Genomic DNA, 26,718 nt, shown 5'->3' with positions numbered 1-26,718 from the left:
CATGGTGGCACTCAAAACTTATCTCTTTTCCCCTCTCTTCCTTGATCTTGATTGATTTTGACCACATAAGATATAATTACCCAAAAATTAGAACTTGTTTGTTCAGCCCTCCTATCATCTAACAATTATCTATAGGCATGTGATGGAAATGTTTAAACAATTTCCAAGCACTTAAGGGTTTATGAAAAACTATATTTTCCCTATGTTGAATCAACTATGTTTTAAGTTAGTTCTATCATTTTCACTCAGTTCATGACTATGAACTTCTACAATAATAGCCCTAGTGCCTTAGTGAAGATTCCAGTAAGCACTGACTGATGGGAGATGTCAAGATACACAGATGTATTTGAGATAGATAAGCATTCTTCAAACCTTTCAAAGACCTACAGAATATGGCATTTAAAATGGTTTAAGTTTTTTCTTGACAGTGAGACATAAATGCTCTTAGCAACACCACCTGTGACAGAAAGGAAGAGGGACATCAAATAAACACATATGGAGTTTGCTTCCAGTATGGCAAGACTAGCCATTTGGACAAGCTACTGCTCTTGTCTTTACTGTTTGATTTTATGCTGTATAAACTAGACATGCAGGATCCACAGGAAAGTGACTGCTGGCTGATTCAAGATAGACATTGCTACAGAGTTCCTGTTTTATGGAAGAGTCTGCCAGACAGTCTGCAGGACATAGAGAAAAATGACCAAAAAACTGCCAATACAAGAAGACAGTTTAAAGTTTCCTGCTTTGCTGAAGAGTCTGCCAGACACACTATGGCCTATGGGCTGAAGATGGAAGATTACAGAAGAACTTTAAGTGACTGACAAGGCAAGATGTCTCTGCCATTTCTAGAGTTTATATATTATCTTTCTGTGGTCTTTAATGGAGTTGAAGACAGATAGTTATGGTTATAGTTTTCCTTAGTTAGGATTTCAGATAAGATACATATAGGACTTTAGACTCACAAAGATAGAATAGATCTTACTAAATGTTAATGGACTAAACAGTTATCAAGTAAGAATCACAGTTAACAATATTTAGTCCATTTCTATTTATCTAGTATTTCCATGTGCTTTCATCTTACCGGGGAATGGGGCCTGTGTCTGGTCTCTCCAGCCTCTCCATCTTGACTCCTCCTTACCACTTCCCCTTTCCTCATTGTCTCCTAGACCCTCCTGTCTTGCTTTCCAATTGGCCAACAGCGCTTTCAGAATGACATCTCCCATCATCTCCTCTTTTTTGTCTAAAATAAAAAGAAGGGTTTTAACCTTAGCATTGCTCTTTTAAGGTCTATGAAGAATTGTGTTGGCATTTTGATAGGGATTGCATTGAATTTGTAGATTTCTCTGGGTAAGATTGCCATTTATACTATGTTGATCCTACGTAACCATGAGCTGGGAGATCTTTGCCCATATCTTCTTTAATTTCTTTTCTTCAAAGACTTAAATTTCTCTCATACAGGTATTTTACATTTTTGGATAAAGTTACTCCAAGATATTTTATATTATTTGTGGCTATTTAAAGAGTGATGTTTCTCTGATTTGAAAAGGCCAACAAAGAAATCAAAATGTTTTTTTCCACAAAATTTAATTTTACAATAACCCTGTGCGTAGGCTGGACCTATGTAACTTCTTAAACTATACTCATTAAAAAGCAGGCTTAAAAGGTCAAGTGATTTTCCCTAAGTTCAATTAATAGCTGTTAAGATAGGTGAAATATAAGTAGTATAAACTTTTTAACTGCCTTATTAACATGTCCTACTTAACATGGGGATCTCATGAATATCTGTATGCCACAGAACACATTCATGGTGTTGTAACTTCTCATTTGATCACATGATTACAGAAGCCATAGTAATCATTTTGGCTATATTTCTTGATTTGTAAAACAACATCCTTTAAATTTTTGAACAAAATCACTGTTCAATTTCTCACTAAACTGCTAACTCAACAAATGAACAGTGCTAAAACTCTAACATATCAGCTATTCCTATTTCAAAAGTATCAGATATTATTGTCTTCTTTCTCATATATAAATGCAAATGTGGGTAGAAGTTAGAAAAATACCTCAGGTGCAACTATTGATATGATATTCATTTATTTATGACCTATTTTTAGAGATGGAACCCCCCCTGCCTGAAACTTGCTAAATAATATAGGGTGAAGGTTCAGCCTTGGTCAAGGGTCGACCTTTCTTCTCAGCAGTGGGATAACATGCCTAAACCACCACATTGGATTTCATTGACTCATTTATTTCCTTACTTTTAAGACACTATTAGTTCTTGCAACTTATGTCAAAGAAAGGGATCCAACGATTGAGAACTACTGTAAAATATGTGTTGATATTGTGAAGATTTGGTTTAGATTACAACACTCTCCCAAGCCCAGTATTGGGTTACTTGAGCAAGTAAAATGTCTGGTAATAATTAATTTATCAAATTTACAGGGATGAGCATGGCTGAGAGATTACTAAAAGAAGCATGGTTAACTCAGTGACAGCCATATCTCAGAAAAGTTCCAACATAGTTTGTGGGCTAATTAAGAATGCTGTTGTACTAGAGTCTAGATCTTTATTTACTTTTCACTGCATGTCTCTGAAAGATTGCCACAAGACCACTCACAGCTATGACAGAAAGAAAATAAGTTATAAAACCATAGGTATTTTTCCAATGACTGTTCTGCTTCAGGTAATATAAACATCATAGACCTGTGTATCTGTGTTTCCTGCTATTTCTAGGACTTGTCCGTGTTACTTTGAAGATCTACAAAAAACAAACTGACTGCATGATGGACATGTCATATCTCTGCTTCCATTGACTCTTGCATTTTCTGTAATTTTTTGTATATTTCCTGCTCCTTAGATTGGTAAAGATATGTATGTGATTTTTTTCCGGAACACTGTACCACCATGTCATAGCATTAGTCAATTATTCTATATCTTTCTTTGGCTGGAATTTCTTACCTTATTATACCAAATATATGTTGCCTCTGGTATGGTAGTCCCTAAGTCAAATCTCTTAATTGTTGGTTACAAGAACTATGGTACCAGAATTATATTAGTTTATATTCCTTTTTGTGCCTGCTCTGATTTTTAGCATTAGCATAAAACTGAATACTGCCATTGGTGTCAGTTCTCAAACAGATTCCTTAGTGTCTTTAGAACAATGAAAGCCAGACACCATCAGTTCAATCTGAAATTTCATATGAATTTTTCCATTCCATGAAACAAGATGATGAAATACAACCAGTTTGTTCTGGAATATATACAAGAGTAGCTTCAACTGTCTGAATGCTACAAAGGTTCTTAGAGACCATTGCCATCCACTAGATGATAATGATGTAACATACTCCAAACAGTGGCATTTCAATCAATAACCTTATAGCTACCAAGGGTGCTTTTTCCCATGCATATGTATAACATTTCACAAATCTTTCATGATGCCTTCAGCTTTCAATTTATCAATTCAGATTTCTCTTGGTGCTCTAGTAAATGAATACGAAATATAGATTTTTATTTTACATGGTAGCTTTGGAAAGGGTATGCAGACTCCCAGAAGGCCTAGTATTTTCCATTTCATGAAGCTGTAGAATGGCTTCTGAAACTATCATCTATCTAGGAGCAACATTCCACTGGAGGATGCTCAACTACTAGAGTTTGCATTCTTAGAGAAAACTGACTCTTGATCTCCCATTAGCTAACAGTTGCCAATAGCTCCTTGGTCTGACTTCCTGTCTAATATATCTGTTGGAATTTTGCATCATTCCTAGGCATGTTGTCATAACTACAATGAATTTGTAAGTGCAACTACCTAGTTGTATGTGTAAAGTATTTTTTCTTATAGTTCTCTATCTCTCATTGCCATAACATCCATTTTCACCTAATTCTCCCAGGATCCTGAAGCCTTGGGAGGAAGAGATGTAGTAAACATAACACATTTCATTCTGAGCATTCTGTAGCCTCTTCATTGTTACTTAGCTATCTAATGAAAACAAAAGTTTCTTAGATCAGCATTAAGAGATGATATGGGTATAATGACAAATCATAGGGAATTGGTATAATACTGGTATAAAATGTCCGTTTTGCAGAATAATAATAGTTTCTCCCTTATGGTTAATGAAATCTCTAGTTACAGAGTCTTGGTTCAAAAATGATAACTGCTTTGAGTCTCACTTTGTAGATTACTCAAATTGATGTACACAATCACTATTGCACCAGAGGACATGCATTGTCAGGAAACTCAATTCTGCAATGTTGTAGTTTGAATGGAATTGGGCCCAGAATCTCATATGGAATGGCACTATTAAAAGATGTGCTTTGTTGAAAATGGACTGAAATACTGAAACTGTGGACCATCCCAATTAAATGTTTTGTAAGAGTTGACATTGTCATAAATCGCAGTTAGGTAAGATTGATGCTTTCTTTTCTTCTCTGGTACTGTGTATAGAACTTTCTATATCCATGAAAACTAATGGAGATGCTTCTAAGTCAGTACCAGCTTATTCTAAGAATCAAATAAGTGCTATCATCACCAATAGATGTTATGATTCAATGTGAATGATCATATTTAATAATAATCTATCCCATTTTAGAATTTATTGATAATTATACTCTGGTGTTATTTACTCATCCACCACACACACGTGTTCTATCTTTCCCAACTACAAGTCTTCTTCATTTGATAATACAGTTCTATTTCTTTATTTCTTGAACACTGTAATTGGATTTTGATGGTAATCACACTGTAGGTAATGAAACTACAAACTGGTTTAGGTCCTGAAGATATTTTGTTAATATAAAATATGCTCACAAATTATATTGTATAGCACAAGTTCTAGTTTATATTAATAATATATTTCTGAAGATCAAAAAAGCAAATCAACAAGTCATAGAGAATTTTCACCTCTACCAATGCTCAGAATGAAATGGAAATCTTGTTCTCAGGTTTCCTCTCCAGACTGCACTACTCCTCAGACTGTTCTCACTCTTACCCAGACTACACTGAGCCCCTGACTCCTCCCACCTAATATTCCTCTCTAGAACTGGTATTAAAGCATGGGATCCCAAGTGCTGAGATCACATTTATGTGATCTCTGTTTCTCTTATAGACCAGATCAGTTTCGTGTAGCTCAGGGTGGCTTTGAAGTAACAGAAATCCATTTTCCTCTGTCTCCAGAGTGCTGGGACTAATGGTGTGTACTATCACTGCCTGCCTTCGATTTGCCTCTTTCTTGGATAGGAGTAAGACCAAATATCTCTAAGTCCTTAAGTCCTTCTGTATGCAAGGACAAGGGATGTTCCAAATAAAGAAGATGTGCAAAAAAAAAAAAAAAAAAAAAAAAAAAAAAGGCACTGCATAGGCTCAAGAACCATACTTGTTCTGTAAAGCCAATACTCTAGAACGCATATGTATCCTAACCAGATATAAATGTTTCTTCAAAATTTGAATAATTTTAATTTCTTCACTTATTTCTATATAAATGGAAATATACAATAGTCAATAATAGTTCAATATTTCTTTCATGAACTGGTGTTTGATTGTCAGGGATTTACAATCTTGCATAAAGGGCTCTATCTTAAAATCTGATTATAATTTCATCAGTATATGAACTTTTGATTAAATAATAAAAGGTTTAATGGTTATTAATCATCAATATTGCAAATGTAATGAGACAAATATAGTTTCATGTTTGTATCATCAGAGGAGCTTAAAATTAAATTACATGTAAATTGTGTGATAAATAAATTAAGGGTGCATTTATATATGTAGACCACATTATTCTGTGTATTTTAATATTAAATATTCTAGAATAGGGTTTTTATTACTAATATATAATATTCTTAATTCATTTTGTTTGACTCATTGGGCTTTTGCAAAGATGACAGTCAATTCCAGAAAGGATACTGCTCATTATCTTGGAACCTGGGATGAATCTAATCATCAGCAGACTATCAATCACAATTTTATAGTATTTACTGGTAATTTTTCATTGAAAATGCTGAATAAATATTTTGTGTTGTCTTGGTTATGGTTTCTATTGCTATGAAGAGACACCATGATCATGGCAACTTTTATAAAGGAAACATTTAATTGAGGTAATGTCTTACAGTTTCAGTGGTTTAGTTCATTATCATCATGGCACAGAGCATGGAAACTGAGAGTATCTTTGCATGCAGGCAGACATGATGCTGGAGAATTCTACGTTTTGATCCAAAGGTAATAGAAAATGAACTGTCTCACTGGGCATGGCTTAACTATGTATGAGACCTCAAAGCCTGCCTCCACAGTGACACATTTCTTCCAACAAAACCATGCCAACACCAACAAGGCCACACCTCCTAATAATGCAAATCCCTTTGGGAAATATTTTTTTTAAAACCACGACAAGGAGGAAATTAGGATTGTAATAAAATTCCAGACAAAGCCATGGATGCTTATTTATCTGGACAAGGGTAATTTAAATGTGCCAGGCACAGAGTTCTACAAAAGATACCCTTAGATTCATTTACTGACGCATTGCATCAAGATGGCAGGTTATATTGCAGTAAAACACACATGGAGAAGCAGAATGATGCTAGGTGATTTCGTGTGTGTGTATGTGTTTGTGTGTGTGTGTGTGTTTGTGTGTGTATGTGTGTGTTTGTTTGTGGTTTTTTACATCATTAATATATTTTTTTAATTTTTACTATAGTAGTCATAACTTTGCTGAACTTAACAAGAAAGGCAAAAAGATACAAAAAAAATCCTACACAAAAAAACTACACACCTTACTGAATATTTTTCTAGGGCACTCTTGAACTCCCTTTATTATTACCCTACGCCGTTGAGTCTTGATATGTTGAAACTAGGGTTTCTTCGTAGCATCCAGTTCTATCACTGTGTTATGAAGATGTTCATTTTAATTCCCAACATATTGAGCATTTCTTTCAGAAGGAATATACCAGAAATGACTGCAGCTGAAAACTTAAATGTGGTGAAATTTAGCAGGAATAGTTCTTGTTATTTCTCAGGCTCAAAGGACTGAACTAATCATTCATTTGTTATTTTCCTTATGTGAAGTAACATAATATAAGGTATATATTATATAAAAGTAATGTTCAGACCTTGGCCTATAGTTTTTCTGAGTAATATTAAATATGCATTGTAGTGGGATATTTACTTTGTCTCCTTCTGTTTCACTGACCACGCCCATTGGGGGGTGGTGCCAGGGGCAGAAGTGACCTGTGGAAGGAGGTCTGAGGAGGAGCCTGGGAATGCTCTCTTGCTGGCAGGTCGTGGAGCATGTCAGATATTTCATTGTTAATGTTTAACAATTATGAATGTTTGAGTAGACTATGATGCCAAATTAATTTGTCAGGAGTAGTTTGGCATGGACAAGAGTGAAATCCTGAGTTAGATACAGCCTACTCACACATGTGGAATAGATTTTATATAATCTCTGAGCCTTGGTTTTCTTATATCACTAAACTTTCTTATTGGGAACATTAGCCTGTAAATAATGACTTGTACTCTTATTAATTATAAAAGCTTGGGCATTGCTTGAGCTTGCCCCACTAGCAATTACAACTTAATTAACATATATTTTTTATTAATTTAAATTCCAATATGTGGCTTTTACTTCTCTCCCATTTTGTGTGCCCAGCTCATTCTACATTTGATGATGTCTCCTACATGCATCGATTATTTCCTAGTCTCTTTGACCTGAAGTCCTGCCTATATCTCCTGCCTAACTATTGGCCATACAGATTTTTGTTACACCAGTCTCGGCAATACATTTTCATAAGTTGTACAAATATACCATATCACACTGTAATAATCGACACATGCAGTAATTTTAGATGGATTAAATGCACTAATGTCAATAGGCTTTTCTGCAAAGTTTCTAACAATGAAGTATTTGTCACTATTTTCTTCTTTGCTTTTTTTTACTTTTCCTTATATTATCAAATTATCATCAATATGACTAGAAGAGATAAATATCAATGGTATAATAGTAAAATCATGGTGTGAGACAATTATATTGTGTGTGTGTGTGTGTGTGTGTGTGTGTGTGTGTGTGTGTGTGTCTATATGTGTATGTGCATGAGTGTTTATTTTAGATTCAGTTATGGTCATGTTAAGTTTGGTTAAAGCCTGCAAAGATGGAATAATATGTAGACCTTGACATCACACTGAGGTCCTGGATGTAACCATGTTTTTACAATTCAATTCAAAGTATCCTGTGCAATAATCAGCACATCATCAGGTATATACTGGTAAAACAGGTGCTCTGTGGAGAATTTATGGATCTCCTACACTGTTACTTAGCATTTAAATTTACATATAATTTGCCTACTATATAATGTTATTGTTCTTTAATTGCTCCCTTCTCCCAACTCCTTTCCACCCATTCTTCAAATAACTCATGAAGTAAAATCTTTTCTGACCTAGTGGTGGTGTAACCAACTGGAGTGTAGGCTACTTAAAAGTGACCTTTTCCTCATTTCCCTGAATCCATTAATTATCAATATCTCCTAAGTTTGAGTGCAGGGCTCAAGTTACTTCCACACTACATGTATAAAGGCTTATCTTTTTCTTGTACAGTTCTTGTATAGGCTGGCACATTTGCTCTCATGTCCAAGAGATACTGCTTTGCTTTGATGCTCACCATACTCTGTCTCTTAATAAATTTTCTGCCCTCCTCTTCCAAAAGAGTCTCTGAAACTGGGTATTTTCACGATATAGTTATCCCACTGGTGGATAAGCATCCCACTAATACTTGTTCTCTGTACTCCCAATATTTAAGAATTTCTTTGTTAATCACCATGCACTGCACAAAGGACATCCTCTAAAAATTCCTCAGAGTTTCAACTAGTCTATGAATACAGGTATAAAAATTCAGAAGTAAATCCAAGATAGAAGTTTCTTTGACAAAGGGTAAGAACTATACTTACCTTTGCTATGCAGATATGTTTTAGAATGTAGTTAGGAATTATTCTGGCCTATTAAACTGTTGGCTTTAGGTCAGTCAGGAAGCTTATGAACAAGAGTACACATTCACAAGGCTAGGCCAGATAACAGCCAGGCTGTACCTAGAGAGAAGATAATGGCATAGTATGACAGCATAAGGTGTGATGAACCAAAACAACTACTCATGTACACTGTGTGAGTACTGGCCCAAACCTGGAGGTTGGGAAGGCATGGGCATGGCTTCTAAGGCTAGACTGGACTATTGAGTGTGGTGCCATGAGGTCCTCTTTGAGAATTGTAGTGAGTGCAATTGACTTAGGTATAAAAGAAAAGATATAACAAAGTTGACCCAGAGTACAGGGTGTCCTGGCCTTGTAGAACCTGGTGGGTAGCTATGACATGGGTAACAGGATAGGTTCTGGCAAACTGAATTACTTGCTGTTTTGTTGTTTGTTTGTTTTTCGAGACAAGGTTTCTCTGTAGCTTCAGAGCTTACACTGGAACTTACTTTGTAGACCAGGCTGGCCTGGAACTCACAGAGATCCACCTGCCTCTGTCTCCCAAGTGTTGGGATTAAAGGTATGTGCCACTACAATATCTCTATTACTTATTAACATGGAAACCCTTTTAATAGTGAATTTACTCTCTTATGGATATATTAACATTAATATTTACTGTGATTCTAAAGTAAGTTGTAGATTTTCCATTTACCAATCAAACCTCTTAAAATAGTAACATAATTAGTACTAAATAAATAAGAGATAAAAACAAGTTTTCTTTTTAAACTTTGTCATATATACAATGTTTATTTTTCTTTTAAAAGATACCCAGTACAAAAAAGCATATCTCCAAGTTGTATAAAAGTAAGACTATTAAAAAGGATGTAGCATCATGAATCATTTCTAATTCTTGGGGACAAGCAGATGTCACTATTAACAAGTATCACACATCTCAAAAGCTTGAGACAAAGGTCAACTGCATTCATGTCTACACGCAAGCAATAGGATAATTTACAAAGAGCAAAATGACGAAATTCTTCATCAGATGATAGTAAGTCTTCAAGACCAGTCCAGACAGTGTAGTCCACCTTTTCTGGTACAAAAATCTAATAATCAAAATAATAATCTGTCAGCTATTATTTACACATCTTATCATTTTCTTTCAAGATAATAAATTGCATTTAGGGAAATGATAAGAGCTTAGGAAAAAACATACTACTTTTATACTACAAAATGCACATAACAATAACATTGTCATAATAAGAATATCTATCTACTTATCAAGTCTAGTTGGAGATGGTTCTTCTGACAGTACATAGTAATTAACAAAGATTCACTATGGACAATGTGTAGAGAGTGAGAGACTTTGTACAACTCAGACCTAAATAAGATGTCTTTATCAAACCCCTACCTCAAGTATCCAGTTTCTACATATATGAGAAGCAAAAAGACGGTGGTAGGTGATTCTAGGAAACAGCATCTTAAAGATACAGCAGGACTGATATACAAATAAAGCTGTATAAGACCTGCACAGGTTCAAGCCAGAAAAAAAAATCCCAGCACTGAGATGGGGAAGTGGACAGAGTCCAATTCCTAACTGAGCAGTTATTTGCAATTGATATCTGATGAAAAGAGAAAAAAATCAGTTTTTTTCCAAAAGAATATCTTTAAGCATATTGACCATACTCTGGGTCAGGCCTCATGCCCAGCAGCAACTGGCCAATACAAAACATACTCAATGGGTTTTTGTTGCTGTTGTTGTTTTGTGCAGTGAACTTTTTATTTTGGGAGGGTATTTTTGTCTAATTTGTCCTCCTTTTCATATTGTCTTGTCTGTTTTGATTTCCATTTTTGTATATTTTTGTTGTCTTTCTTGTTTATGGGAGAAGGGGAGGAAAGAAAAGGAAGAACATGAAACTGGATAAATAATGTGGTAGAGAAAATCTGTAGGAGATGGGGAGGGTAAATAATATGATACAAATATACTATACAAAAGGTAATTTAAATAAAAATTTAGAAAAGAAAACCTGTTATCACAAAGTAAAGTAAAAGAATGTAAAACTGCCATCACAGGCATGGTTTTTCCACATGTCAAGCACTTGCTATTACAAATCTGTCAGTCATCTAAAAGTAAAGGCAAGTCCAAAGTCCACATTTTCTTTCATTATATTGACTTCAGATGTAATTGGTCTTTTTATGATTCTGAAAATGGAGGATCAGTATTTCAAATCAAGCATAGACTTGTGCTTGACATTGATGATCAATACTGATGGTCTAGGGGTAATTTAATATGAAATAGTTAGGATTATTTCAGTCTGCCCAGAGCAATAGGTATTGTTCAAATTACTGTTAAAAACAGTTATACTTTAATCTGTATCCATTAGTTTTGACACTGTCTACGAGTTTGGGTGCCAAAATCTGTTTTTGCAAACTGAGGCATTTCAACCTTTAATATCCATTGCACAAATCGTAATGTTCATGAATGATAAAAGTGAAAGAACACTACTCACCGAGCTGAGTATTTTCTTGGTGTCCTCATAAAGCTCTGCATTTTTTCTCTCAATGTCTTTGGCTAATGATATGACATCATTATGTGTTCCTGGCCTATTTCTGAGTATAGTCAGGAAGTTTTTAAGAGTGTCATTCCATGCCCGCACTCTACTGAGTATCAATTTTGGAAAGTCTTGAAGCTAAGCAGCCATGTTTTAGAAATTACATTAAAATAAGTGAAATAAAGAAAGATTAGCAAGCCTTAATTTTCTTGAGACAAGCAAACTAAATATCCATTTGTTATTTTTGTGGGATGGTAGAATGGTTTGGAGGAATAAAATTAATGTAGATTAATACATTAAAATTAACCTGTAATTTATCATCAAAATTATTATATATATACACACACACATATATATATATACATATTACTTCCAATTACCCATTTTATTCATCATGTGTATTTTCCATATGTAATTATGCCTTCTGACCTCCCTATAAACTCTTTTATGCTTTGATATTTTGCTTGTCTAGGGTAAACCAAGAATTTTCTGGGGCTTCCCTTTGATTGATGGAAAATAGATCCCACCCAGTGTAAAAAGCAAGATATTTAGACTCATGAAACAATAAATCCAGATTGCTCACAATCATACTTATTTTTCAGGTTATTTTAGGCTATTAATGAAAGAATACCATGAAGACAACCTGGCATTAATAAGTGTGGTTCCCTCAGTCTAACAAGCTCCCTCTCCTTACCTTTAATACAACAGAATATTTGGTGAAACATATAAGTGAAGAACAATGAAATAATGAGATGTCATTTTCTTTAACACTTTGACAATATGAATAGAAATAACAACAGAACTTTTACTTTTGAGCGTGTTCCAGGATCTTACATGAAACTCATTCCTGGCTTAAAATATTTCATGTTCTGATATGTTGAGTTATTACAGTAACGATGAAAAGAGAAGAGAGGTATCCAGTGGACATTGTGATGGAAATAAGAAAAGTACACAAAGGAAAAGACCAGATACAAAGGTGTTGGCAATGCATTCTCATGGGACAATTGCTGCTTATGAGTAAGAGTGAAGATATGAGTTGTATGGAGCCTAACACCCATTCAGATATAGAAAGCTAATGGTCCAAGTTCCAGAAAATTTTCAATGACTTAGTCTAATTATCTCAGCTAGCTTTTGTGAGTATTAATTGCAATGTCAACAAAACATGTTGTGAAAAGCTTATCCATGGAGAACTTATCTTAGAAACATTTTCCTCCCTTCAGTTTACCTTACTATTTTCACATGATCCTTAAGTCAGTTCATTTGAGGTTAAGTTATGGAAAAGAATCAAAAGGAAAGATCATAACAGTTGTAAATTAGTGCTGCAGTGATATGTAGACCTTCTCATTACAACTGGGGGCATTGCTCATTCTGAAAACATTAGACAGTGTTTATTGCATTGCCTTGTTCAGGTGCTTCAGTCAAGACAAAGAAGAGATTACAGAAGTTGGGAGGAAATGAACAGGAAAGTAAGAGGCAGAAATAGAATCTGATGAGTCTTGAAAATCAAGAAGACTGAGCATAGTGTGAGAATTGCCAGTGGTGGGAAGCCATTCTCTGGTAACATACAAGTAACACAATTGCATTTATTAAGCAAACTCTACTGATGAGCTATCTTTAAACTAAAACTCTCTTAATGGACAATTTATGGACCTGTTGTAATAGTACTTAACATTTACTTATTTATTTTTACCAACTATCTAACATGATTTGTCTTTGTTCACTCTATTTCTCTATTCATGGTTACTACATCTAAAACAATAATTGCAGTGTGACAAAGCTAAGTTAGTCTACTGCTTCAGCTGTTTAGGTGCAAAAAAAAAAAAAAAAAATCAAACCAAAAACTCACAGAGATCATTTGGGCTTCATCCATGCTTTCTGGAGTTTTGATAGAGTAATTGTGGCAGCAGGTGAGAGACTTGATCAGAAACTCCTGATCCTCAAAAAATCCAAGCATATATATATATATATATATATATATATATATATATATATAATAATTAATATTAAGTTAATTGGAGTCTGGAAAATAAGTGAGTTAATCCACAATAAGAATGATATTGCACTCAATAGATGTGTGCTTTTTAAATTTTAAATCTGCATAAAATCTAAGATTAAAGACTTAACAATGTGAACATTTTGATGCTACCTGTCTTCTTATTGAGGTCTATAATCTCAGTTTGTTCTTCACCTAAATGTCAAATTTCTCCAACCCTATTGATTTTCTCTAATATTTTGTTATTTTCCTTAAACCTTTCCTTATTGAAGGGAAGTCTTAAAAAATAACAACACTAGTGAATACAAAGTGTCTTAGAGATAATTTTTCTCCAGAATCTGGGCTCTGTATCAGGTATATTGTATCTATATCCATTAATGTATCGGTTCCTGTTTAACCAAATTGATATGTGTCCTTTAACTATGCATTAACCACTGAGCATTCTCTTCAGGCCTATCTAGGCATTTTTAAATTATAGATTTTCTTTCTATTACAAGTGAATATATATAACAGTACCATCCAGTGTCAATCATAAATTCTGACTGAAAAAGTGTCAAGTTTGACAAAAGTAGATATAACAAACTGACGATTTTTAGGAAATAGTAAACAATGAAATAAAAAATAAGTATTTATATACTATTTAATGTATAATCTTAAATATTATATACTGTTAATAACTGATTATTTAAAACTGATAATCAGCTTTTGTTTAAAAGTTAGATTAACAGGAATGTTAAAAATTTGTAAGAGGGTCAGTAAGAATGAGGAATGAGAAGCATGAATAAAAACACAACAACACATCTATTGCAAATGCTGACATATATTCTCATGATGCCCATTGTTTACTGAAGCCCTTTTTTTTAAATCTCCTTTATGTTGACTGACCTTGAGCAGCTAACATGCAGTCATCAGAAGGAGAGAGCCTGCCAACTAGCCCCTACTCAATGAACTGTAACACTGGAGATTTCTAGCAGGGTTCCTAACTCTGGTTTTTTTTCCCTCCCTCTTGGCATGCTTTCCATTTGGATTGGTTCTGTTTCCTACACCCAACTGACTACAATGCACTCCAACCTTCTTGGTTATCTGCAGTGAACTTTGTGAAAATATTTCTCGTATCTTAAAAGCTAGAACTGGACATCAGAATTCTCCCCTAACCACAATGATTATAGTTATATGCCACAATTATACTTTTTAAATTAAATTTTAGAGAAAATCTTGAACAAATCATTTCATTTTATTTTTTCAAGTCAGGTTCCCCAAAACTTTCTCATTCTCAATTTGCTTTTACAGCCAGAGACTTTCTTGTGTAATAATACAAGAATGTCATATCACTGTACACCTGTGGATATGCATTACTTGACACTTGATCGTCAATACTTTCTCTTGTAAACACAGGTAATGTCATTAGCATTAAGGTTTTTGGGAGAAAGAAGATGGAAATAAGTGAGGTACTTACAAATTGGTCATATGACTCTGTTGCTGAAGTTAACTGAGTCCAGATGAGGGTATGGGAAAAAAAGTGAATAAAGAGATAACATGAATGCATATTTATTGCAAAAAAAGTGAGTAAAGCAATAACATGAATGCATATTTATTGCAAAACAAAACAAACAAACAAACAAAAAAAAAGGATATTCTCTGGGTGCCCATATTGGTACTGAAGCCATGTCTAGTGTTTTTTCCTTGACACTAACTAGCCTTGAACAGGTAACATACAGTCCTTGGGAAGACAGTACCCTGTTTCTTTTTTAAAACAGCCTTCCCAATAAATAAACCTCTGTACCAGAAACCTTTAAACATGATTTCCAGCATTTGGGAGTTTATGAGAAGGTAATATGTTGTTGTTGTTGTTGTCTGTTTTTTTTTTCCTTCCTTGAATTATCAGTTTAGATTCATTCTATCTATTCATTGTGACTTAGTTCAATGTAGTTTTTCTGTATTGGATGTCTCCAGTGTGCTACGTAATGATGTCAACAGCAAATGGTTTACAGCAGAAAGATCATGGAATTATAGTCATTCTCTGGATACAACTACTAAAGCATTATGATGAAAGTGTTTTAACATAAACAACAATTATAAAGAGAGAAAGACTTTAAAAAACATTCTATTTATTACAAGCCAGAAACTTCTAGAAGCTGGGCCCTGTATTCTGCTTTGCAGTAGCTAGCACTTTCTTTTTTTTACCCTTGGAGGAATATTACTTGAAAACTGGATTCTTTTGCAGGCTAAGTTCAGTCAAGGTCATTAACCTGAAGGCTTTGGGGGGAAAGATGTTGGAAGTAAGGGAGGTACTTACAAATTTATGGTGAAATTTTTCAGAGAATTCACTGTCGGTCTGAGACAGGATGAAGGGAATGACAGAAAAACTAGTGAGTTAAAGGGCAATATCAATTCATATTTTTTACTAAAACACACTCATTCTTCCTGTGTCCATTTCTGTACAAAAACCTTGTCTGCTACATCCTCCTTGATAGTGACTGTCCTTGACCAGTAAACATACAGACCACTGGATCAGAGAACCTGTTCCTCTTCTAAATTAGCTTCTAAGTGAATAAATGCATGCATTGTAACCCCTTAGACAAGGATGTCAAGGATTGCAAAGTTTGAGAAGTTAGTGTGTGTGTGTGTGTGTGTGTGTGTGTGTGTGTGTGTGTGTGTGTGTGTGCATCACATGCATTTGGTGGTTTGTTTGGCCTTCCCTCTTGCAACACCATCACAATTTAGTTACACTTATTCCATATGACTCATTGTAATGCACTCTTCTCTATTAGATGTCTGCCTTGTGCTAAGTAAAGATGGTAACAGAGACTGGCCTCCAGCAAGCATGGTAAGGAAGTCAGAGCTCTTCCTCAGCTGGGTCTATTAGATGTTTATGCCACAAATAAAAATTTAAGAAAATTTAAAGATAAGTAGGGGGAATTTCCATAGTTCATTGAATTCTTCAATCTTTGAAATTTCAGGAATCTTGCCCCATTCTCCTTATTTCATTTTTTTTCAATAGCTGATGTTTTATTTTATAATTAGAACCATGCTTTTTTAGAACTTTGGTTCATGATAATTGTAAATAAGGTACAGGACGTTCTTTTACAGGAAGGTTGTTTTGTGAAATAAGCCAGAAATGAGTGAAATACTTACATATATCCTACGCATATCAATGTTGAGCTTACTGATATTCTGAGACAGCATCATGGCATGATCAATCAGTTCCTTCAGGTAGAGTTGATCATCATCAGTCTCATTGCTACTCAAAGGCACAGAGGTCACATTCACCCATAAAAGGAGGTTCAAGACCAGCATCAGCAGAAATGCCCCTGCTAACAGAAGCAAGAGGCATTAAGATCCATTTATCCAAAGTTATCAAAAAAAAATTTCATCATTTTTTCCCAGTGCCTTCCACTGTGTGATTTGATACTGTATAGCAGAGGTAGTGAAAAATCACTTTCACTGTGAAAATGTATAGTGTCAGAATTTAGTGTCTTCCCACAGTCTGGGATACATATCAGAAATAATTCTGAAATTTTTTAAATTAAATTAATTGTTTTTCAGTTCAGTGTTGTAAGAATTTATGCTGGTTTTCGATTATCACTTCCTCCAAAACATCATTTTTTTCTGTAACTTTGAGATTTAATAGTTACATCATTTAGCCCTTCCTTTTCCCCCTCTTAATCTTTCCATATACTTTGCCTTACTCTTTAAAATTCAAGTCATTTTTTCCTCATTAATAGCTGTTAGGTAAATATATGTGTGTATATTCATACAAACATATATATATATATATATATATTTAAGAATATGTGCAACCTTACATTTATGACTGACCATTAATATTAGATAACCAAGTGGTATCTTTTCCTTGGGAATGACTTTCTCACACTCTCATAATGCCATAGTTGCCTGAAGTTCTTTGTGTAGGGTTGAGGCCTCCTGGGTTTTACTTCATCCATGTTCCTATGCCTATTGTTTTTGTCTTCATTCAGCTCATGATTAGGCAATCACATTGGTGAGATTTTATGGGTGCAGCTTCTGACATTCCTAGGAGATACAATCTCAGAGCAACCCATCTATTCCTCTGTACAAAACCCATACCTAAGCCTCAGAAGCCATTCTGGAAAATGGAGAGAAGAAATATGAGTTTTCTAAACTAAGTGTGCAGTGCCTTCATTTTACAGGGTAGTATGGTAGCTTTTGTTCTATCTTCATGTCTTAAAAGAGTAAATACTGAGTGACTACTGTGTAACACAGAGAATGATGGGATTCCTTTTATGAAAAGGAACCTTTGAACTGATTTACTATCTTCCAGTAATAATTCAAGCTTCAGAGTGTCTTTTCTATAACATGGAACTTTCCAATAACCCCCTGGTTAGACCAATCCTGTGTAATGTCATCAAACAGTACTCTGGAAAGAAAAGACCTATAGAATGAATTGATTTTTTTCTCTCTATATCCTAGCATCAGCTGTTGTAAGACAGATTGTCAACATTATGGGCTTTGTATTATGCATTGTGATTCAGTATGTACCCAGGATCTCTCAGTTATAACTGGGTCTTCAGTTACATAGTCTTCGGGCTCAGTGTGAACAGACTTTGTTACTTATAGGGATCTAGGTTTATCTTTTAGCACTATACTACAGAAGTAATCTTTATTTTAGTTATTTGTCTTGTCTTTCAAACAACATCTTTTAAATGAGTTTCTTTCTGACAATAAGCAGTGTTGGTGTCATCTTTAAATTACATTTTATAGGTGGAAAACATAAGCACTTAACCATACTGATAATTAATGCTTTCCTGGAAATGAAGCACCATGTAGACATCAAAATGAAAAAAAATCTTTAGTGAACGAGTATGAAAAAGCTGCTTGTGTCCAATATCTTTGAATAATGCAATAGTAAATATTTAAAATTAAATTAGGATACTGAAAATTTTATTTATAGTAAAAATAACCCAAATCACAAATATTCAAAATAATTAAAACATCAAAAATCTGTATAGTACATATTCAACCATCAATTATAATCTAAAGAAAATAAAAATAGGATAAATCCTTTTAAATTTTTATTCCATTTTTTGAGATTATGATAATTATCTTTTCTTTCTTGGCTCCAAAATCTCCTTTCTCTTTTAAATTCATCAATATTTATTTAGTTGTTACATACATACATACACACAAACACACACACACACCTTCGAATATATAGATATATGTATGTAATGTGCAATTGTATGTGTATGTTTTTTAGGGCTGACCCTTTGATATTATATATAAATTGGGAAACTTTTCCCTTGGGAAAACTACTTCTTATAAAGATAAATTTTTAAAAATCATAATGCTTTCCTTAATTTATCTTATGCATAGTAGATATACATGTATACGGTAAGTACATGTACATTCCTTTCATTTATTATCTGAATAATATTCACAGTTTAATCTGAGTGCAAGGAGCTAAAGATACTGTTTTTTTTCTCACAAATTTAAATCATAGAAACTTCATCAAGAAGAGAATGTAAATATTACATAGTATTGTTTTTGAAACATAGTTTGTTAAATTGACAATTCTAGATTTAGATGGATACAGACTTATCTGCTACTGTAGAGTACTAAGTCCCCATGTTAGAAAATATTATTGTTTATTCAAGTCAAGCAGAGATCCAAAAACCAGAACATGTACAGTCTCCCTTTTATAATTACTACAAATTCAGTATACAATCTCCTTTTAACTCATTCCAGTCAAATATCTCAATCTCTGCAGTTTGACTTTTTGATGTCAATCATTTCATGCCCTGGTCATCCGAGGTTGTGTAACACTTGCTCTTACCACTAGGTACTGAAAATATCCCTTTCTATCTACATCAATTAAGAAAATTTACAGTGACTCTATATAATTCTACATGTCTCCTGGAATGGTAACTCATTTTAATAACCACTGATACAAGAGTGTGTGATGTTATTTCTTTCTATATAAATGATTAGAAAGCCTCTCAGCTTTATCTGATTTTACTTGTCAGGATTAGGCATGAGCAACATTCCGTTCATACCAAAAAGGGTATAAAGGATACAAAAATGTAAATCGTGGAATGACTTAGCTTAGTTAAAGGAGCATGGAGAGATAGTTACTTACAGGAGCACAGTTGATAGAAAGGCTGTGACATCTCTGTAGAGCCCTGGAACAGCTGGGCTGCTTCCCTGCAGTTCCACCTCCAGTTAATTTTCCACATCCTATATAGAGCACTGAGCCAACCCAAAGGCCACACACTGCTGGGAGGAAAGAAGAATTAACATCAGGAATAAAGGTGAGGATCATATAACTCTTCAACTTCAGGCAGGATCTATCATCCTCATGACCATGTGATTCAAGTAGTCAATATGATCTGTTCAGCTTATTTCAAGACTATTTCTTGTGTCTAAATTAACTTGCAAATCACTACAGCCATTTCTGCTCCATAGTTAGTATTAATTCCACATCCTAGCAAAATATCTATGTCTCAGACTTTTACTTTTCTTCATTTACTTACATGTATCTGTCACTGAATCTTGGTTAAGGTAACATATTTACTTAACTGTTTCTTAGCATGGCAACACAAGGCCGCAGGAAGAGTACTGCATTCTTAACAATTTATCATGTATGATTATGTGTGTGTGTGTGTTCCAAGATCCAAGAAACACTAAAGTGTTAGTTTCTACACACTAGGCACAATTGGTCAGTAATGTAACGTGCAAATCCAGACATGTAGAGGACGTTTTTACTTTTTTGTTTGTTTGTTTGATTGGTTGGTTGGTTGGTTTGTTAGTTTGTTGGTCATTTTGTTTTGTTTTTCTTTGGGTGTTTTAGTTGTTTTTCTTGTTTTGTAGTCAAAGTACCTTCATTAAACAAACATCACACAAGGTCTTCATGTTGTAACTTAGAATATCCTAAGTCACAGATTTTTCAGGCAGACCTACCTACACAAATATAGATTCCATAATAAAGTGGATTTAAATTTAATCAGAATGTACTTGGTTGCACATATAGCAATGGTATACAGTTGATTGAGTATAAACATCAGAAGTGGATGGGTAGTTGCATTTATTTGTTTTAAGAAGGTCTCTTTGTGACATTTCATAATAATGGCCAGGGCAGTGTCATCTGAAAGTAAAGCAAGAGTGGAATCTTCATTTCAGTCAGTTAGATATTTCTTTATTATGCAACCATATCATGTGCTATACCATTCCCTCATCTGTTAAATGTACTATTATTTGCAATAAACACATTGATAAAAGTCTATATTGCATGGATGAACCCTTTCCGAGAAGTCAATAGCAGGGTCTGGTCAGAGCTGAAATCCTTTGAATAGAGGAGGAGATACAAGTGGTGTTCTCCTGATGTTGTGATGGTCTTTTGCTACTGGGAATCACCAAGCAAAAAAGAATCTGACTTACAGAACCAATCCAATACAAGTAAACTCTCATTCCCTAAACACCTCTATCTCCTTACTTCATAGTCCCAATTCACTTAAAAATCAAAGCAGGCTTTCCAGTTGGACTGCAGCTTTCTCCTCTAAATCAAAGTTAAAAGAAATATTCAGAGTTTCCTGTCTCATATCCAATGAGCCACCTGGTATAAGACAGATGAAAACCAAAATGTAAGGACTATCATTGTCAAAGTTCTATTATCTACCCAAAACCATGTTTTTCTCCATACTTATTTTCTTCTTTATTGGTACCTTTCCTTGTATGCATAACTACATATATTTTAAACTTTCCATTTTGATATTAATGTTAAAGTCTTCACAGTAAACAATAAATTTTCCTATCAACAATCTCTGAAGTCTCCAAAAAGATGAGGTTCCACAACATTGATCCCATCTGGTTCAAAATGAGTCTTTGAACTGGTAAACACCAAACAGTCAAGGATTGATTTTGAAATAAAACTTCTCTAGACAATTCCAGATTAGCTAGCTAAGATAGTCCACCTGCTTACAACATTCTGGACAGACCTTCAGATGAGAACTTCAGATAAGCCTCACCTGCTTCTCACAAACCAGCCACAGATGTTACAGCTGGTCATGAGATTTAACCATTGCTTTAGTTGCTTTTGTTTGTTTGTTTGTTTGTTTCTTTTCAGGATCCCATAGGGAAAACATTCCCCCCCCCCAAGACAGCTGGAAGTAATTTTAAGAAAATTACTTAAGAAAATTTCCCTATAATTGGTTTAAATGGTGTTTTGTTTTTTCCCCAAGGATATGGATAATTGTCACCTGTTTAGGGTTGGTTATAAGTTCTGTAGTTGTGAGGGTGGAATATGAAGTTCAGATACAAGAATCTCTCTAGGAAAAGTATAATGGGATGGAATATAGGTAGATTAATATATCTTCTTGTTAACTATTTTATCAACTATTAGCTATAGACAAACTACATTGTTATATATTATTGTATGTTGAGCTTGGCCCAGTGTTTAGCTATAGATCTCTGCATCTGCTTCCATCAGTTGCTGGATGAAGGTTCTATGATGGTAATTCAGGTAATCATCAATCTGATTATTTTTAAATACCTGAAGAAACAGCTGGCTTGGGCTAGTGGAAGCTCACTGACTCTAGACTGATATCAGGGGAACCTGTATGGGACCAAACTAGTCCCTCTGAATGTGGGTGACAGTTGTGTGGCTTGGGCAGTCTGTGGGGCCACTGGCAGTGAGACCAGAATTTATCCCTAGTGCTTGAACTGTCTATTTATAGACCATTCTCTTTGGAGGATACCTTGCTCAGCATAGATGATGTGGGGAGGGCCTTGGTTATGCCTCAATCGGATGGGCCAGACTTCATGACTCCCCATGGGAAGGAAGTCTTTCCTTCTCTGAGGAGTGGATGGGGTATGGGGTTACGGAGAGCAGGATGAGGAAAGGGAGTGGAAACAAGGATTAGTATGTAAAATGAGAAAATGTTTTTAAAAAATTTTAAAGAAAAAATAAAGAGTAGACCAGTTTCCCATTTACCCATGACTAGGATGGTCTTGATTGCCTCTTTGGTGGAGCACTGGAAGGGACCCAAATAGCAAAGTCAAATGCTTCATTGAGAATGACAAAAGCTTACAAGAGTTAAATGTACTCAGGATTTCCATTCAACCTGCACTACTGGTCATTTGTATTCAGAGGGAACAACTGAACAAAATGATGCATTCTTTTGTTGTTTTAGTAACAGCTTGTTAATATTTTATTAATACCTTTAATTACCAATTTCCAGTATCAACTTCTACAATACTCAGTTTCCATATGGACTTCAAAAGTCTTTCATGTTAGTTAATCTGTACTTTTACTCTTTTTTGTTTCTCCTGCATTCCTATCCTCATGTCACTTATTATGTCTCTCCCCCATTACTCCTATTCTCCTTAATACAATCATTATCTACAGAATCTTGGTTCTTATACATAACTGGCTCTAGGCTAGCACTATGGTGACATCTGTTTATCACCCATATCTGTCTGCTGAAAAGGCTAAGAGTTTTGTGAACAACATTAAAAATTAAAAGGGTGTAAACAAAAAATAAAAGGCTCTAATTTCAATTGAACACTTAGGTTGAATTTCCTATCTTTAGGTGATATTCTTCATATATATATATATATATATATATATATATATATATATATATGTTCCCAATCATGATAAAGGACCTCAAATCTGTTATATTAAGTACAGAGTGAACACTGCCTAATATATGTATGTATGTATATATATATATGTATATATATATATATGTGTGTGTGTGTTTGTGTGTATACATACATATATGTATATAATAGGTGTGATGTAGCTTTAAGAAAATTCAAAATTCATTTCAGCAGAATATGTGTGTGTGTGTGTGTGTGTGTAATACAGATGTGTGTATATATAACAATATTCATTGAAGGACAAAAGCCATATATTTGAGGAGATTGCAGATGGAGATGGGAAGAATCAAGGGAGATTAGGGAGGGGAAGTGATGTAATTCTCCATCTTCATATCTGTAGTATGTTACCCTTGGGTGAATGCTAAGATACTATATGCCCTTTCTTCACTTTGTTGATTGCCTTTATTTCTGTGAAAAAGGTATTTAGTTTCAAGGAATACAGTTTGTTTATTCTTGGGACTATTTCTGGTTACCAAGTCCCTTTTTATATAGTTTTTACATTTTATCCATGTTCAAAGTCACCCTTTTCTTTGGCCTTTAAAAATCCCAATCTTCCATACATTATTGTCTACTATTGAATTTGGGAATTTTTTTGTACAGATTAAGAAATATAGATCTAGTGTCATTGTACTACATATATATATATGTGTGTGTGTGTGTGTGTGTGTGTGTGTGTGTGTGTGTGTGTGTTCCTTCCACAGCAATTGTTGAAGAACCCATAATTTTTTTCCACTCTATATATTTTATTGCCTTAATCTTGTCAGGAGTAAGTCTTTGATAGCACCATGTAAGTGGGTAATGAGAGAACCTTCTTTTTCCTGAGTCTCCTTCCCATTATGACAAAGTAATATGAAAGATCTCAAGAATCAATCAGTGTAACACCGTAGAAACTGACTATCTCTGTCTTTTCTGATATGTAATTTGAGTCAGAGAATATAAATGTAGTAATTAATTATTACAAATAAACTAAAACTAGAACAAAATAGACTGTAGACAAAGAGAGAAGAGAACCTGTTGACTGTATCAAAGATGGTTCTAAAAAAAATGAGAATCTAAAAGAGCATGGCTGAAGACAGTTGATAGGAAAATCTCATACCATCCAATGTTTATAAACTACCACCTTCACTTCAAAAATTCTTAGACCTTCACCACATAAAAATCACATGGAAATAGTATTTTCTGTCATTGCATTGACAGTTGGCTTAAAGATAAGCCTGATATACTTAAGGTAGCCCAAAATGCCCATATTATCCGTAATTTGGTGGGACTTTTAATTGTGATCCTATGCTTTCATTTTATTGCTTGATCAACACTGTTTTACTATAACTCTATGTTATAAATCTCTAGAATTTCTCAAACATTTATAATTTACAATCATAGTGTTCCAACATTGTTGTCACATTTAGTACTAGATGAAAAATAAGCAAATGGCAATTTTGCTTGTAATTTAGTAAATCTAATATATTGCTTTATTTCTTTCAAATTACCCTCTATGTACCTGTATGTCTTCAAATGTATAACATTAAAAAAGAATCATCAAAAGAGTGGATCATATGGATCATATTTAAAGCTTGAGGATGAGCAGGTATTGCCACCAACAAACACACATATCAAATATTTGAGATTAAACTCAACCTCATATGTGTCAATTCCCAAGGAGAAGGGCAATTTAAATAAAGCAGAGAGGCACTTTTTTCCATTAGATATCTGTAAATATTTCAGATCTGGATATTCAGCATAGTCCTCATTTTCAATTCCAGGAAGAACCTAATGATAAAAAAGATAGTCAATCATATATTATTTACAGTTTGTGATTGCTAGTTCTTGCCATTTTAGATATTGAATTGCATTTACAGAAACATTAACAATGTGAAATTTCAGTTGCAGACATTGAATTTCATGACTCTAGTATGGGTACTCTGACAATGTTAGATATATACAAAGAATCAAGACCCATGCACACATTTTCTTATGTTCAACTGATGATGGATAATGTATTTCCATTAAAACTAGAATTAGAGAACAGAAAAACATTACCTTGTGTTTCAGCAATACCTGTGGGTGCAGACGGGGAAATGATGATTGTTAGTAGATCAAATGTATTCTTTTTTTTTTAACTTTAAATATTACTATATTCCTTTTTTTCGATTTTTATTTTACATATCAGTCCCAGTTCCCTCCCCATCCCTCCCTCTTTCACTCCCACCCTCTCATGCTCCCTGACAACTCTCCCCGCCCATTGCCCCCCCCCCCCACTAAACATGTAGAGTGATGCCTTTCAAGAGAGGTCATCTAAATCTTCAAGTAATTTGGAGTAGAGATTAAGCCTTCTAACCTGTCTCTAGTTTAAGGGAGTATCCCTCCATGGGGAATGTGTTCCCAAAGTCTTTTGTGCACCAGGAATACATCCTGGTTTCACTGTCCAAGGTCCCATAGATTGCTCAGGCCATCTAGTTTATAACCATGTTCATGTGGTCAGAGTCAGTCCCATGTTGGATTCCCAGCTATCAGTCTGGGAGCCTATTAGCTCCTCCTTTTTCAGATCAGCTGTCTCTATGTTTTTCTGTAGCCTGGTCTTGTCCTGAAAACAGCATGGTATTGGCACAAAAATAGACAAGTAGACCAATGGAACCAAATCAAAAAATCTTGATATTAACCCACATACCTACCAACACCTGATTTTTGACAAAACAGCTAAAATTATACAATGGGAGGACGAAAGCATCTTTAACAAATGGTACTGGCACAATTGTATGGTAGTGTGTAGAAGACTGCAGATAGACCCATGTCTATCGCCATGCACAAAACTCAAGTCCAAATGGATCAAAGACATGAACCTCTTAGAAGAGAAAGTGGGAGATACCCTTGAACATAACTCCATTAGCACAGACACTGAGATCAACAATTAACAAATGGGACCTCCTGAAACTTAGAAGCATCTGTAAAGCAAAGGACACAGTTGATAAGACCAAACGGAGGAATGGGCAGTCTATGGGACCTCTGGTAGTGGATCAGTATTTATCCCTAGTATACAAATGTAACTTGAGAGTGCATTCCACATAGAAGGATATTCTCTCAGCCTAGACACATGGGGGAGGGCCTTGGCCCTGCTCCAAATTATATGTCAGATTTTGAATATCCCCCATGGAAGTCCTCATCCTTCCTGGGGAGCAGAAAGGGGATAGGATGGAGGATAGGAAGGGGACAGGGAAGGAGGGGAGGGTGAGGGAACTGGAATTGAAATGTAAACACCTATTTCAAATTTAAATGAAAAATAAATGAAATAAAAAATAAAATTAGAGCCCCAGAAATAGGTGTTTCCCTACATGGGGAAGAATTCATTTAGTTCTTTTTATAAGTTGAAGTTGTTTACTTTTGGGATATTTGTTGTTGATTTCTCCTAAATGATTGTTATGGGCTCTTTTTCAGACATCATTAATTACCAATAATTACATAATTTTAATATTACTATAAGGTATTATAATCTTTCCTGGATTTGTTTCTCATAACTGACAATGTTTTATTGTTTCTTTTATAATTAATTCAGAGACATTTATTTCCTAGATAGGTTTTTAACTTTCCATTCTTTTTATG

The 26,718-nt window shown here is 34.5% G+C and overlaps 1 protein-coding gene across 1 annotated transcript in view; it reads right to left on the bottom strand.

Moving 5' to 3' along the window:
• Positions 1-17,432, bottom strand: part of LOC127229109 (prolactin-7A1) — a 45,819-nt gene extending 28,387 nt beyond the window's left edge. Inside the window, exons 1-2 of the mRNA XM_051194112.1 lie at positions 17,363-17,432; positions 16,624-16,799 (exon numbers count right to left, since the gene is read on the bottom strand). Of these exons, the coding sequence (XP_051050069.1) occupies positions 16,624-16,799; positions 17,363-17,432 (246 nt within the window). The remainder of the gene's footprint in view (positions 1-16,623; positions 16,800-17,362) is intronic.
• Positions 17,433-26,718: the final 9,286 nt, after the last annotated feature.

Source organism: Phodopus roborovskii, unplaced genomic scaffold (genome assembly GCF_943737965.1).
Source record: "Phodopus roborovskii unplaced genomic scaffold, PHOROB, whole genome shotgun sequence".
NCBI lineage: Eukaryota > Metazoa > Chordata > Mammalia > Rodentia > Cricetidae > Phodopus > Phodopus roborovskii.
Note: the sequence above shows the minus strand (reverse complement) of the source record. Positions and strands in the feature narration are given on the sequence as shown.